The 13,929-nt window shown below is 37.1% G+C and overlaps 1 protein-coding gene across 1 annotated transcript in view; it reads right to left on the bottom strand.

The window, feature by feature from the left end:
- Nucleotides 1-872: 872 nt before the first annotated feature.
- Nucleotides 873-13,929, bottom strand: part of SEC24A (SEC24 homolog A, COPII coat complex component) — a 68,856-nt gene continuing 55,799 nt past the window's right edge. The window contains exons 17-23 of the mRNA XM_035014156.1: nt 13,042-13,152; nt 10,456-10,631; nt 7,658-7,795; nt 5,327-5,431; nt 4,881-4,973; nt 4,082-4,185; nt 873-3,829 (exon numbers count right to left, since the gene is read on the bottom strand). Coding sequence (XP_034870047.1) covers nt 3,715-3,829; nt 4,082-4,185; nt 4,881-4,973; nt 5,327-5,431; nt 7,658-7,795; nt 10,456-10,631; nt 13,042-13,152 — 842 coding nt within the window. The 3' untranslated portion in view covers nt 873-3,714. The remainder of the gene's footprint in view (nt 3,830-4,081; nt 4,186-4,880; nt 4,974-5,326; nt 5,432-7,657; nt 7,796-10,455; nt 10,632-13,041; nt 13,153-13,929) is intronic.

The raw sequence follows: 13,929 nt of genomic DNA, 5'->3' as shown, positions 1-13,929 counted from the left end.
CTGGGATCGAGCCCCACATCGGGCTCCCTGCTCAGCAGGAAGCCTGCTTCTCCCTCTCCCACTCCCCCTGCTTGTGTTCCCTCTCTCGCTGTGTCTCTCTCTGTCAAATAAATAAATAAAATCTTTAAAAAAAATTAAAAAAGTTAAAAAAAAAACCTTTTTTTTTTTTAAGATTTTTATGTATTTGACAGAGACACAGCAGGAGAGGGAATACAAGCAGGGGGAGTGGGAGAGGGAGAAGCAGGCTCCCCACTGAGCAGGGAGGCCGATGGGGGCTGATCAGGACCTGAACCGAAGGCAGACACTTAACGACTGAACCACCCAGGCGCCCTGGATAAAAAAAAAATCTTGAGGGGCGCCTGGGTGGCTCAGTCGTTAAGCGTCTGCCTTCAGCTCAAGTCATGGTCCCAGGGTCCTGGGATCGAGCCCCACATCGGGCTCCCTGCTCCACGGGAAGCCTGCTTCTCCCTCTCCCACTCCCCTTGTGTTCCCTCTCTCACTATGTCTCTCTCTGTCAAATAAATGAATAAAATCTTTAAAAAAAAAAAAATCTTGAAAGCTAATAGATAACCTTCAAAGTAACATTTAGATTGACAGTAGGCATCCTATCAATAACCAAAGGGTCCAGAAGACAATGGAGTACTATCTTAAACACGTCGAGAATTAAAAAAAAAACACCTTTCAATCTAGAATTTTAAATCCTGCAATCCTTGAGGAGTGAGCATCAAGAATTCAGTTTATGACCTCCCAGACACCAGCTTAGATGCAAAGTGCTTTCAGCCAAAGCCTTCCATTGATTTAACTTGGGTGTACAACATGGCACAATTCAGTGACTGGCAGGTTATCCCCTTTAAATAACAGGTCACTATATGTAAGCTCTTTCAATAACTTTATTGAATAGCCAAATTGATAAGTTAGCACAGTTCAAGCGATTATTTGCATGGGTTACAAATGACTTTTTTTACAGGAATAAAACAGTGAAAATTACAAACTGTAAAAAGGAAGACAAATCTTGTCTCATATTTAAGAGAAGCAAGATTTAACACAGCACATTGAAGATCAATACATTTTTGAATTTGAAACAAGAATTTAATGTTACAATATTATACACTACTTTACAAAATTAAAATTTCTATGTAAGGATTATATTTGAAGTAGTTAACAAAATCTTGAAATCACATTTGATGGTCCCCTAGATAATAGCTGTTATGCATCTTTGATTAGAAGAAATAAATCCTTTGTTCTAATTATCATAAAAGTCTGTTAGACTCAATACATTACATTAAATTAAAACAAGTATATGCAAACTAAAATGGTACACAGCTTGAGTGAATATTAATGTCAGACGTACAGAAATGTTATTTTAAAAATCCTAGAAATTAGAAAAATAGAGTACTTTTTATGGTAGAATTGCCATGCTCAGATTTAAATACCAAGATTGCCCTTGTCTGTTACTTTAGTAGTTGTAGATCTGTAGAAAATTCGAGGATCGTTCATAATTTACAACTACAATAAAAAAAATATGGCATAGTGTAAATATTAGTTGCTTTACATCAAAAAGTAATACAAGATGAGATAGGTAGTGCCCTACTGCAAAAAAAAAAAAAAAAAAAAAACAACTAAAAAACACATTCAGTATTGCAAAAAATAATTGCTTAATATCAGTATCTCCAAAAGGTTCATTCATTCTCTCATTACCCAGAGAACAAATATTATGAATCTTAACTAAAATTATGTTTTTTATGACCTATTATAAAATTATTCTGGATTGCACATGTTACACACTATCTAAAATAATTTTTAAAGTGAAATTTTAAAAGTAAATTTGTGAAATACACTAACAAAGCATGTGGCAATAACAAGAGTCATACCCACTTAGAGTTCTGAAGTGAGGCACAAGGAAGATCACTGTCCCTAGAAGCACAAATTTTTCCCTCTGGAGGGTTCTTCTCTACTATTAAGAAAGGACCTACAAATATCAACATTTACAATTCACATTAAGAAGAGTATTTCAGTTATTTTAAGAAACATCAGTGCACAAGGATGACTGTTTCTTTAAAAGAGGGGAAAATATAAATTTATTTTAGTTTGCTACAACTTGAAAATTGCTTCCTAATAATAATGAAGCAGCTTTCAAGAAAATGTCCAGTTCAATGTACCACTCGCATACTGAAGATAAACCTTAATACTGCTTAAGGGAGATGATATTCCTATAAAACCCAAACAATTAGTTTGATCCAGCAGGCAAGCAGTCGTGTATACTCTAATGGGACCTGATTCTTCCCTATCCCCAAACAACTCAGTTAAAGTCAGCTCATACTGATGTAAACCTGAAAGTTACTATTTCATTGGTGATCGTATGAGACCAAGATTGTAAACACATTTTTCTAACCCATTAAAACAAAGAAACAAAAATCTTTTCATCAAGTATTACACATGAACAACTTTTACGTTAAGAAGTTCATACAAGACAAGGTGAATCTGTGAAAAATGGGCCAAACTCTTTTAAAGATATCCTATCTCAGCACTTAAAATATACAAATGTATAATTTACCTATTTGTAAACAAAATCCACTCAATGGTTTTGACTATAATATTTCTCTGGCTCAATCAAAAAAGCAGTCTCTTGAGCATGTTCAGAAATCACATTTCTACCATAACTTCAATATATTGGATTTGTGTAATCTTAATATCCACCAAATCAAACAGCAGCATTCATGCTTTAATAAGTTTAATATCCAAGAATAAATATCTTATGAGCGGCTTCCAATTATTAAATTCCTTAGAAAAATGTTACTGACGCATTTGAGACAGAATTTTAAAAACCTTTAATTTCTTTATCAATTCACCAATATAACACTTTTATTATACATCACAGAGCAGAAATGAACCAAAGCCCACTTCAAGGATCAAGATAACCAAAGTTTCTCATCTCCCTATTATCATTGCCAGTCCCAATGTATTTATGAAGACAGCTGATTCTTTTCACTGCAGAATATGATACTAGGTCCAACCAAGTCTTCTGCAGTCAAAGCAGAAAACCACTTAATTAGTTTTCACTTCAAATCAAAGTGACTTTGTTCTTCAAGTATAGAGAATACTGACAGATTTTAAAGCTCAACTGTATTATTCATATTCTTCTCAAACTAGTCTAGAGTTAGTTTACTCTAGTTTTAGTTAACATGATGATCCTTTTTCTTCCTTAAAAAAAAAAAACCAGGTGTGGGGGATGGGTTCTAGCTTTTCTACATACTATTTACTTCTGAAATTTTTTGGATTTTAAAAAGATCATTTATCAATGGATTTGTAACATCCCTGCGACACTTAGTCTTGTGAGGTTGTAGATGTAGCAGCCAAAATTTCAGGAAAAAATGAGAAATAATACATTTGAAACACAGAAGTCTTTATTTTACAAAATGTACTTTGCCTCTGCAATATTGCCTCATCCTATTTCAATCCATAACAACTTAAACATTATTGGCAGCAAAGGAAAAAAGTATCCAATCAAATGTACGTAGATCTATTTTGATTTGAAAAATACAGTATTTCAGAGTAGTATGTTTGATTCTCTGCTGTGGTCCTTTATTTGCTATAGTTTGTTGAAATCACAGTGAGAACATACAATCATCACATTAGTCCACAAACCTAATAGAAAAGGAAAGTATTACACATTCTCAGGTGTACTGCATTATCATGACTTTAAGTCAAATATCTTCATTTGTTCACTTGTTGTTGTATATGCAAGAGGAATTCATAATATGATAATGCAGATTCTGTTCTGTCTTCTACCATGTTTTGAAGGAAGTTTGCTTTCATTGGACTCTCATCCCTGAGGAATAAGAGACAAAAATATATACATTAGATAAAATATAATAGTAAAATAAAGTGGATTTGTCATGAGGCTTTTAATATACTCTTTACTAGTAATTGCATATAAAGCATAATTGAGTAATATTAATGAAACTTCATTTTTTTTTTTTCTGAAGGGTTTGGTTAAGCAATAGTCACGTATGACTCAAAATAGGTCCCTGTAAAGCTAAACAAATTATTTCATTATTAGCATATGAAAAATTCAACTTACCTTATTACATAAAGTATGGGGAAAAATGGTCTCTGCTCTCTAAGCCAAGAGATGAATGCTATTATTCTGGCAGATTCTGGTGTATCAAGTTCTGGAAGGTCTGTCTATTGAACAAAAACCAGCAATATCCAACTTACTTGAATCACATATCTAAGGCATCATTTACAGTGTTTCTCAAACTTTATCATGTATATGAATCACCTAGAGATCTTAACTGACTGAGCCACCCAGGCTCCCCTACCTAATTCTAACTTTAAAATCGAAAATTATCCAAACAAATGCTATAGAGCTAAACAAATGCTTTCTTGTGGATCATTTCAGTTACTCCTCCATAAGCAAGAACAATCTTAATTTACTAATGAGGCAGTTAGTGACTTGTCCATGGTTACAGAACTGGTGACAGAGTTCATTATTACTTTCTTCAATAATATATATTAATCCAACTGACACCGATCACAAGTCATTTGCTTATGTGGCAATTAGATCAGTTCTTACTCCAAAGCAGCAGTTAAAAGGACCCTGCCATAGGGACGCCTGGGTGGCTCAGTCGTTAAGCATCTGCCTTCAGTTCAAGTCGTGATCCTGGGGTCCTGGGATCAAGTCCCACATTAGGCTCCCTGCTCAGCGGGGAGTCTGCTTCTCCCTCTCTGCCTGCCACTCCCCCTGCTTTGTGCTCTCTCTCTCTCTGACAAATAAATAAAAATAAAATCTTAAAAAAAAAAAGGACCCTGCCATACATAGACCAATTAAATGGTCCTGTAAGTCTACCACAATCACAATCATGTTAAGACAGTCTTACCATAATCTGTGGAATTAATGCATAGTTTTGAACTCCTAGAACTTGGCTGAGAAAATTTTGTCCACAATTTTTTCCAACCCAAAGCATCAGTACCTGGGGACAGGAAGAAAATCATTTTGAGACATGTGTAACAGTGAGCTGCTGACTCACCTTTACCACTGAGTATGTTTTAAAAGATCAAAATGGTAAGTATGTTTAGTAAGTTTACTAAACATATTATTATTAAACATATAAATTATTATCAACTGAACTAATAATAATTACTTTTTACCATGATGAGACATTTATGCTTATCATGAAAAGAGGCTATGGAGGGAGAAGGTGGCTCATAATAAAATACATAGATTAAATAGCATATAACCTGTTCAGGAAAAGAGATATTAAAGGGAATGAAGGTATAATAAATAGTATGCAGAGGTAACGACCCAGATCAGCCGACTACTCACAGAGCCTGCATCCATGAGGAAAGCTCCATCCCTGCTCAGCTTCTCCACGGAAAGCTGAAGAATAGGTGGCTGAGGTATGGTGCGATCGTTGATGTTGAGTGCTCCCTGAGGAATTAAGCAAAAAAAATTAAACTTTTAGACTTTATTTATTTGAGAGAGAGAGGAGGGGCAGAGGGAAAGGGACAGAGAATCTCAAGCAGACTCCCTCCCCACTGAGGGTGGAGTACAACGTGGGGCTCGATCCCATGACCGTGAGATCATGACCTGATCGAAATCAAGAGTCAGACACTTAACCGACTGAGCCACCCAGGTGCCCCCAAAGTTACAGCTTTTTGATGCAAGTAAAAATAAAATACCCCAATAATTAGACAGCAACAGCTGACAAGATGGGTTCCCTCATATCAAGGGAGAAAAACTAAACTTTTTATCAGACCAAATGCCCATGGGGAACAAAACCAGACAACACAGCCTGAGGTGGCAAGCCCACACAAAATTCAGAAAAATTTGCAGACCCCTGCCACACATCTTATCAGGCTCTGCAGCTACTGCCAAATCCTGAAGCTGCTATGAGAAATACTGAATTGTATCCAATTTGTCACTCTGCTCCTAAAGTTGCAGTTTGGGACCTCAGGCTGAACAACCCCTAATGACACAGAACTTATAATTTTTGCCTATTCAACCCTGAGCTGAAACCTTCCCCTTCAGAGCAGACTTCTGGTTTGCAAACTCTACAGCACTAAAGCTTTCCCTTGCCTCTGACCAAATCTTTGCATTCCAAGAATTTTTGTTGACATGGTAATATGTAGTCACAATTAAAAAAAAATTTTTTTAATGTTACCTTTGAGACTTTGAAACTTAGATAAATCAGTTATTCATATTTAAATATAAAGAAGATGAAATATTTATCTGTTATCTAGACAAACCCACTGTGAATCCCAATAAAGCCAAATTAACTTCTGATCTTAACTATTATTTAAAAAATACAATAAATAGGGGGCGCCTGGGTGGCTCAGTCGTTAAGCGTCTGCCTTCAGCTCAGGTCATGATCCCAGGGTCCTGGGATCAAGCCCCACATTGGGCTCCCTGCTCAGCAGGAAGCCTGCTTCTCCCTCTCTCACTCCCCCTGCTTATGTTCCCTCTCGCTGTGTCTCTCTGTCAAATAAATAAAAATCTGTTAAAAAAAAAAAAAACTTAAAAAAAAAAAATTAAATGCAACCAATACCCATGTATCCTGAACAAATAAATAACTTCAATGAGAACCAAATGAAGTCTGGAATTTAGTTAATAATAATGGCTGATTGTGTGGCTTAGGTTATGTGTGAGCCCAATGCAAATGAGATTTTAATAGTTCTATTCAGTTTGACATTAATTTATTAAGGCCAGAAATGTAAATTTCTCATTTATAATGGACAGTAATACTGTTCTCTGAGAACACACACACACCTTTAAATATTCATAACTATTAATTTTTGACCAAAAAAATTTGGAGTACTTGAACTCAGGTGCTTCATAAACCTTACCTAAAGGAGGAAGCAAATAAAATACTGATCTACCAAGCAGTATGCCCCCTCCAGCATGAGACTTTAGCTTTTTTTTTTTTTTTTTAAAGATTTTATTTATTTGTTCATGAGAGACAGAGAGAGAGAGGCAGAGGGAGAAGCAGGCTCCCAAGGAGCAGGAAGTCCGATGCGGGACTCGATCCCAGGACCCTGAGATCATGACCTGAGCCAAAGGCAGACGCTTAACCATCTGAACCACCCAGGCGCCCAAGGCTTTAGCTTTAAGAGGGAGTATTAATCACATTACCTTAAGACCTCTCACCTTAGGGCATGTGGGGAGCAGCACAAAGAACATACACTGACTCAATATAGCCATTCAGAAATTTCCCCTAGAGGTGTTCTAATGTGAAAGAAAAAAAGAACCTTGTCTTTCTCTGGTGGGAAAGAAGAGCCATCAGTGGCTCTGTTTTCTACTCTCCTAGAGAAGATCCATATGAAAGAATGAGGACATAAAGGGGCAAATAATGTTACAACTTAAATATTTTTTTCTTTGGGGCGCCTGGGTAGCTCAGTTGTTATGCGTCTGCCTCCGGCTCAGGTCATGATCCCAGGGTCCTGGGATGGAGTCCTGCATCCAGCCCCCTGCTCAGTGGGGAGCCTGCTTCTCCCTCTGCCCACCCCCTCATCCCCATGTGTGCTCTCTCTCTCTGTAAAATGAATAAATAAATCTTAAAAACAACAACAACAAAACTTGCCTCATTCTACAATGAACCAGTATAATTAGGTTTATAAACCTCCAAGAAATAGCCACTGAAAAAGTAATCAGTCTTACCTCATCTGAAAGATTGTCAACTCTATACAAACTAGGATGAGTTGTGAGCATAAGGTAAACCAAGGGCTGATTTTTCACTTGACACATGGCAAAAATGCGTTCATCTAGACGTGCATTTGTCCCAGTCTGAAACGATTTCTGTAACAAAACACCACGCCCCATAAAAAGGGGGGGGATACTTAATAACAAATATAAACAAAGCTTTGCAAATATCAGATGTTAAAAGAATATCTTCAGGCAGAATTAGCAAATTTCTTGTTAATTATTCTTTTAATTAATTCTGTTAAGTATCTTTTAAGAAGTCACACATCTATTAAATTATGGCTATATTGCCACCTGAAAGAAGCTAATTACCTGACCATGGCAAAGTCATTAGGTCTCTCTGGTGTTTCCTAATCAGTGAAATAGATCTAAACATTCTATCTGCCATAGAGGGATAATGATATAAAAATCTAAATAATAGCATGAGAAGAATAAAGTTATACTGCAGATGATAAAATGAAAACACAAACGAAGGACTAAAGATCTGTGTTTCATAAATGCTAGGTGATGACTAATGGTTAACTATCCTTGTTTCTCCCATAGTTAGAGAAATTGAACACCACAATAAAGCTTAAAAATCAACGAGAAAAATTAATACAAATGAGGATAGTTACCTAGCAGAATAAAAGTAGTAAATAAGTTTTACTGGTGTTTAAGTACTGAGTTTTAACTGGTATATTAGCTTATGGAGAATATTAAAAGTTTTGGGGTAGGGTTTTAAGCATTCCTGGGGCACCTGGCTGGCTCAGTTGGTAGGGCATGCAACTCTTGATCTTGAGGTTGTGAGTTCCAGCCCCACAGTAGGTGTAGAGATTACTTAAAAAAAAATCTTAAAAAAGTTGTAAACATCTCTACTGATGGAAAGTAGTAGAAACAGGCAGAGAGCGAGCAGCAATGAGATTATAAATAAAGGAAGATTAGAAAAGGCTCTTAAGATTTTTTTTTTTTTTAATAATCTCTACATCCAACGTGGGTGGGGCTTGAACTCATAACCCGGAGATCAAGAGTTGCATGCTCTATTGAAGGAGCCAGCCTGAGGCCCAAAGGCTCTTAAAATTTCTTTTTAAGGGGCGCCTGGGTGGCTCAGTTGGTTGAGCGACTGCCTTCAGCTCAGGTTATGATCCTGGAGTCCCTGGATCGAGTCCCGCATCGGGCTCCCTGCTCGGCGAGGAGCCTGCTTCTCCCTCTAACCCTCCCCCCTGTCATGTACTCTCTCTCTCTCTCTCATTCTCGCTCTCTCAAATAAATAAATAAATCTTTAAAAAAAAAAAATTTCTTTTTAAGTAAGCTCTGCGCTCAACATGGGGCTCAAACCCATGACCCCAAGATAAAGAGTCACATGCTCTACCAACTAAGCCAGCCAGGTGCCCCACTCTTTTAAATTAGTATGTTAATAGTCACTAAGAAAGAAGAAAGAAGAAAGAATATTATGGGAAATGGAAGAAGGAAAGTTTATTTAATCATTCAATAACTATTTACTGAGAGCCCATTATGTACTAAGAATTGTTCTAGGTGCTGGGACAAAATGGTAACTTTTCAAAAAAGATAAAAATCCTTGCCCTAATGGACAAAAAATCCTAGTAAGGGAAAAGTAAATAATAAACAAGCAAAATATTGATATGTCAGTGTTAAATACTATGGAGAAAAATAAGGGAGGGAAGAGAAGTAAAGAATGTAGGTTAGGGTGGCTAGGGAACATTGCACACTAAATGAGGAGATCAGGCCTCAGTGAAAGGACAGCATTTAAGGAAAGACCTAAAGAGGGAAAAGCTCAGATTTTTAAGTTAAAATTTAAGTATTTATATAATTTATCTGCATTTAACATTATATTCAGAAGTGGAAATACACAATTTGAGTTAAAGAAACTAGAAGTTGATCCAAAAGCCATCCTATTAGTATGAGTGGGTTGCTCTTCTCTCTTAGAAGAGATGACATACACCAGACAGTCAATCCTGGAGTTCAGAAAAATATACAAATTGACAAGATCAGAGTAGTCTTCATCAATTTTGGAACCTGGGATGCTCTCCCAGGTGATTTATTGACATGAGCTTTTTAATAAAATTTAATAAATTTATAAATTTAATAAAATTTATAAAATATATATTTAAAATTAATAAACTTTATACCGTAAGTATACAAGCTTGGACATTTTATTTTGGATACTAGAAAAATAAGCCTCCTCTACCTGCCAGTGGTAGGGGCAAAGGGCAGGCAGGGGAGACAAACAAGTAATAAATATCAAATAAAAAACTCTAAAAGACCATAGATGGAAAGGCAACTGCCAGAGAGATAACATCTAAGCTCAAACACAGGAATAGGAAAGTACAATGCAGGTCATGGAAATAGGTGCACAGGTATGAGGGCGCATATCTAAGATTAAGTAGTAGTATGTGGCTGAAATACTGGAGAGAGCAGGAAAAAGCCAAAAGAGTTTCATGTGTGACTTCTTGCATGAGCAATAAAGTATACAGCTCTTGTTCTGGAAAACTGGAAAACCGATCATCACTGACATCTCTGATAATGTCAGTGAATACTTGGTGAACATCCCTTTTACAAATAAGGCACGTGCTTTAAATCAGTATCTTATAACTTTATTGGGTTACAAATTCGTTCAAGGTTCAAGTAAGAGTCAGTCACTGTCCTCAGAAAACTTAAATGGCTTTAAGTAATACATACAAGTGTTTATTGGTTCACAGGATAAAAATTTGGGCTACTGACATTTTCACTATTTTAGTTTCTGGTTTTGATTCTCTTACCTGTTTAAGAAGAGCCAACACAAAGAGTGGGAAAAGCCGCAAAGAAAAAGGAACCATGAGTCCAGGCTGTTGGTTACTTAGGACTGAAGAACGATAAGCTGAAAGAGAGTCTATGACAGCATTCACCAGGGCATCCCGAGCATCACTCAGACTGGCAGTCACTGACCTGTCAACAGCTAACAGAGATGGAGGTGGGGACAACAAGAGAAAAGAGAGAAGTTTAGCTACCCCACTGTTAAAGATACAAGAGATGTAATTTTTTTCCCAGTATACAAATTCTCTCTCCAATTTGTTTACACACAGAAGGAGCCAAGTAAAGCAGTTAAAAGCACATAGTTTGAAGAATCAAACCAAATCAAACCATTCTCCTGAAATAGGTCTCTATTTCTTAGTCATATGACAATATGGCAAGGAATCTAACCTTCATGAGCTTGTTTCCTTATCTGTAAAATGGGAAAACTCTATCTTGTTGGATCTAAGGTGTTATTAATTATAATCCACCATCTTATGTTATACACCATAGGGAAAGAAAAAACTCTATAACTAAACACACATGCTTTCTTCACAGAGAATTTTGTATTTATTGGAAGAGCTTTAGGGTGCCTGGGTGGCTCAGTAGTTGAGCATCTGCCTTCGTCTCAGGTCATGATCCCAGGGTCCTGGGATCGAGCCCCATGGTCCTGGGATCGAGCCCCACATCGGGCTCCCTGCTCAGTGGAGAGTCTGCTTCTCCCTCTCCCACTCCCCCCTGCTTGTGTTCCCTCTCTTGCTCGCTCTCTCCGTCAAATAAATAAATAAAATCTTTAAAAGAAAAAAAAAGAAAGAGCCCTTGGAGAGCTACTTAGATGATTCTTATCACCTGTCATGCCACTGTTTATGTGCATTTCTGCACACTCAAAAAAAATTTAAACACTAAAAGCGCTATTATTGTTTTGAAGACTTCTCAAACTAGAACTAAATTCAACTCATGTGGTCTCAAAAATACAATCAATAAAGTGATGATATTAACTGCTATAACCAAATTTGTACATAGCCAAGAAAGAAGACCACTGTTACCTGGTCAACAGCAATTCTTTTTTTTTTTTTAAGTAGGCTCCACGCCCAGCGTGGAGTCCAACACGGGGCTTGAACTCATGACCCTGTGATCAAGACCTGTGCTGAGACCAAGAGATGGATGCTTAACAGACTGACCCCCACCCAGGTGCCCCAATAGTAACTCTTAAGACTTCAATTGAAGACTTCTTGATTTAAGATTTTTTTTTTAAGATTTTATTTATTTATTTGACAGAGACACAGCAAGAGAAGGAACACAAGCAGGAGGAGTGGGAGAGGGAGAAGCAGGCTTCCCGTGGAGCTGGGAGCCCGATGCAGGGCTCAATCCCAGGACCCTGGGATCATGACCTGAGCCGAAGGCAGACACTTAATGACTGAGCCATCCAGGTGCCCCTTGATTTAAGATTTTGATAAAATGTGAAAAAATGTGCATAAATCAAATTTATAACAAAATCAGTATTTGTGAGGCAAATTGTGAAAAATTTTTTAAATCTACAAATAATGCCTGAAATATAGTTCTTGTTGATGATAATAAAGATAATAATCGTATGATTACTAAACGTATTAGTTCAACAAAATATAAAGGTAGTGACCCTCAAATTCGTAGGTCACAATCTTTAACTTTCAACAGCATATGAGACTAAAATAGCGTTGGATTCTTTATCAGGCTTCATTAAAGAAAAAAATTTCCCAATAGGAAATGCAAGAAAATGAGTAATTATTCCTAATATAGACAGATCTGAGTGTGAAGCAAATGGACGCAATGGCATCTTTCCTGAAGGAGAAAAAAAGCAAGAACCAAAATGATGTTAAGCTCTATGTATTTGAAAAAGGACCAAAAAAACTTCAAGGAGGCAACTCTATCTGATATGGAAGTAAAGAAGTGAAGGTATCAGTAAATTTTCTCCTAGCTCATGTGATCTGACCAAGGCTGCAAACTTATCTGTGAGAGTAAACTGGTTTTTAATCCTGAATTCCAAGACTCCCAAGTCTAAAGATCTTTACAGTTCAAAGTCTCTTGTAATCCAAGTTACAGAGCTCATTAAAAAGCTATTAACCAGTAGTATTGAACATTAAGTAAAATATGGTATTTAAGTCCATCATAGGCAGATTATGAGAAAGAAAGCAGTTTAGTAGCTGCCGAAAACCAGTGAGCGAAGGAGAGTAGTGGGCAGTAACTACTGATGGGCATGAGGTTCTTTTTGGGGTGATAAAAGTTCTAAAATCAGATTGAGATGATGGCCACACAATTCTGTAAATACACTGTAAATAGGGTTGTATACTTAAAATGGGTTATGCGAAGTAGTACATAAATTATATCCCAATAAAGCTCTTAAAAATTTTTTTTAAAAATCAGGTAAACTGCAACAGAGCCTTTCATTCAAGTAGTTACTTAGGAGGCATACAGAAGATCTAAAACACTGAAACCTTTAAAGCTACTTATTTAAAGGAAAATAAAACTATGTGGATTTTTCTAATGTTTCTAATGTTATTATTTGTGAAATATTTACAATAGCTGATAATGATCCTTACCCATATTGGCCAATAACCCTGAAATTGCTTGAACATCAGCTCCAAGAAAGACTTCATTCAGAGTTGAAACTACAGGCAAACACAAAGTATGAACACGAATTCTTCTTTCACCTTTGGGGAAAACACATAAATGATAGTAAGGCACAACTATATTAAAAAATTTATATTAAAGTCTCTTAGAAAAATCATTTTTTTTTTAAGATTTTATTCATTTATTTTATGGAGACAGAGACAGCGAGAGAGGGAACACAAGCAGGGGGAGTGGGAGAGGGAGAAGCAGACTCTCCGCCAATCAGGGAGCCTGATGTGGGGCTCGATCCCAGGACCCTGGGATCATGACCTGAGCCGTAGGCAGATGCTTAACGACTGAGCCACCCAGGTGCCCCAAAATCACTTCTTTTCAATTTAAAACCAAAAAGGGTTATTCAGTATGGAGAAATAATATCAAAACTTTAATGAATAAAACTCCTAAGTTTGGGGCGCCTGGGTGGCTCAGTCGTTAAGCGTCTGCCTTCGGCTCAGGTCATGATCCCAGGGTCCCGGGATCGAGTCCCGCATCGGGCTCCCTGCTCGGCAGGAAGCCTGCTTCTCCCTCTCCCACTCCCCCACTTGTGTTCCTGCTCTCGCTATCTCTCTCTCTGTCAAATAAATAAATAAACTCTTAAAAAAAAAAAAAAAAACTCCTAAGTTTATCTTTTATTTTTATTTCTTTTTAATGATTTTATTTATTTATTAGAGAGAGAGAGATCACGAGCAGGGGGGAAGGGTAGAGGAAGAAGCAGACTCCTCACTTAGCAGGGAGCCCGATGAAGGACTCGATCCCAGGACCCCGGGATCATGACCTGAGCCGAAGGCAGACGCTTAACCGACTGAGCCACCCAGGCGCCC

This window comes from Mirounga leonina, unplaced genomic scaffold (assembly GCF_011800145.1).
Source record: "Mirounga leonina isolate KUSES-001 unplaced genomic scaffold, KU_Mleo_1.0 Mir_168, whole genome shotgun sequence".
Lineage (NCBI taxonomy): Eukaryota > Metazoa > Chordata > Mammalia > Carnivora > Phocidae > Mirounga > Mirounga leonina.
The sequence above is the reverse complement of the archived record's forward strand: the minus strand, read 5'-3'. Positions and strand labels throughout refer to the sequence as shown.